Source organism: Limulus polyphemus, unplaced genomic scaffold, assembly GCF_000517525.1.
Source record: "Limulus polyphemus unplaced genomic scaffold, Limulus_polyphemus-2.1.2 Scaffold8159, whole genome shotgun sequence".
Classification (NCBI taxonomy): Eukaryota; Metazoa; Arthropoda; class Merostomata; order Xiphosura; family Limulidae; genus Limulus; species Limulus polyphemus.
Genome location: NW_013673769.1, coordinates 26,580 through 29,010, shown reverse-complemented (window position 1 = coordinate 29,010; position 2,431 = coordinate 26,580). Strand labels below are relative to the sequence as shown.

Here is a 2,431-nt window from a genome sequence, read left to right as displayed (position 1 = left end):
AGAGTCTCATATGGCATCTGGTCCCATTTCCTGTCCTTCATCCTCCCAACCCTTACCTGTTCCTTCTAACTGGGGTACTTCTTTGAGGATGTAACCCCATCATCTCCAGAACCCGGGTTCGTTTTAGACCTTTTTTCACTTGCATTGAATCTCATTGATCTTCATCCTACATCATCACTCCTTCACACACACACACACACACAGAAGAAAACAGCAACTACCCTTTCTCTTGATCTCCTGCTTTCTTTATCTGAATATTCCAGCAACATTTTCACCCCAGTATCTGACAACACTCAACCTAAACCACCATGCAAAACTCTTTAACTGCATCAGAAAACAACTCTTTTCAGAAACTTATAAAACTCGCTGAAAAATGTACCAGACACCATTGACACGCTAAGTTGCAATTTTGTAATATATAGAATAAAAACATACCCCATCTCTCACATTTAAAGGACTCATGACTGGAGTTTCTGCAACAAATGGCAACAGATTCTTGAAAATACCTCTTCAGAACTCCTCAAAGAGTTACTTTGACTGCAGTATTGCAAAAGTCTAGGTGTATATTATTTATGGTGATAAGGCAAGCTTGACTCTGTTCGTGAAGATTAGGGTGTGCGTAATATTCGGAAAATTATGGTAATATTCTAGAGCAGAATTGTTAAGTAATTAAAAGGAGTAAGAGTGGTAAAATTTTATATAGATATAAAAAACTGTATCTTACCAAAATATAAATTCCATGTGACTTTCTATCCTAATCCATATCTGTATAAATTCCCTGTTAACAGCAACTGATAGTTAAAAATATTTCTAAGCCTAACAACCTGTTACAAATCTTGGTGGTGTAAAGTAGAAACTTATTGAATGTGTTTTTATTTATCTCCTAGACGGAAGAAATGTTAGAAACAGCTGAAAAGCTCCTTGGACCATACGTTTGGGGAATTTATGACCTTCTAGTTTTACCTCCATCATTTCCCTTTGGTGGGATGGAGAATCCATGTCTGACATTTGTCACTCCAACACTTTTGGTAATTATAAAAGATTATGTTTGATAATCTTACCTATTGTCTATGGCACTGTAATAACTCCAGCACACTTATTAAAAGATATATACTATTTGTATTATATTATAACTTTGTTTTATTACTCTACCTTGTATTAATGTTGATTATAAAAGTACCTGAATCTAAGGGGAAAAAATCAGAAACAAGATACAGTATTAGTTAGAAAAAGTGGCAGAAACAAAGGCTAATCTAAGATAGGAAAAGTTGTAGAAACAAAGGATAATCTAAGATGGGAAAAGTTGTAGAAACAAAGGATAATTTAAGATAGGAAAAGTAGTAGAAACAAAGGATAATCTATGATAGGAAAAGTTGTAGAAACAAAGGCTAATCTAAGATAGGAAAAGTTGTAGAAACAAAGGATAATCTAAGATAGGAAAAGTTGTAGAAACAAAGGATAAACCAAGATAGGAAAAGTTGTAGAAACAAAGGATAATCTAAGATAGGAAAAGTAGTAGAAACAAAGGAATAATCTAAGATAGGAAAAGTTGTAGAAACAAAGGATAATCTAAGATAGGAAAAGTTGTAGAAACAAAGGATAATCTAAGATAGGAAAAGTTGTAGAAACAAAGGATAATCTAAGATAGGAAAAGTAGAAACAAAGGATAATCTATTTTGTTTCTACAACTTTTCCTATCTTCAGATTATCCTTTGTTTCTACAACTTTTCCTATCTATGATCTTTCCTAAGTAAAACAAAGTGGGTAATATATATATATAGATATATATATATATCTAGACTAAGCTGTAGGTTTTCATTTAAAAAGAAACAACACATGTTCTTAGGTCTGATATGGTGCTTCTCTATGGAACAGAGTAGAACCGGATCTAGAAATACTGCTTGCCATTGACCAAACACACTTTCACACTCTTGTGTTTATTTCCTGGTCTTGTAACAAATGTTTTCTGTACATATAACAGAGAATTTCATTTTAAGCTTTTAATACACTCCTGAAATGGATTTGCATCAATCTTGTGAATGGACAGTAGTGCGAGTAAAAAAAAAACTATAGGCTACTTTTATGTAACTGTAAGTATAGTTACAACTATAGGCTACTTTTATGTAACTGTAAGTATAGTTACAACTATAGGCTACTTTTATGTAACTGTAAGTATAGTTACAACTATAGGCTACTTTTATGTAACTGTAAGTATAGTTACAACTATAGGCTACTTTTATGTAACTGTAAGTATAGTTACAACTATAGGCTACTTTTATGTAACTGTAAGTGTAGTTACAACTATAGGCTACTTTTATGTAACTGTAAGTATAGTTACAACTATAGGATACTTTTATGTAACTGTAAGTATAGTTACAACTATGAACTACTTTTATGTAACTATAAGTATAGTTACAACTATGGACTACTT

The 2,431-nt window shown here is 32.3% G+C and overlaps 1 protein-coding gene across 1 annotated transcript in view; it reads left to right on the top strand.

Annotated features, from left to right (window-relative positions):
* Positions 1-871: 871 nt before the first annotated feature.
* Positions 872-2,431, top strand: part of LOC106475160 (leukotriene A-4 hydrolase-like) — a 14,680-nt gene continuing 13,120 nt past the window's right edge. The window contains exon 1 of the mRNA XM_022379352.1: positions 872-1,028. Within this exon, the coding sequence (XP_022235060.1) occupies positions 897-1,028 (132 nt within the window). The 5' untranslated portion in view covers positions 872-896. The remainder of the gene's footprint in view (positions 1,029-2,431) is intronic.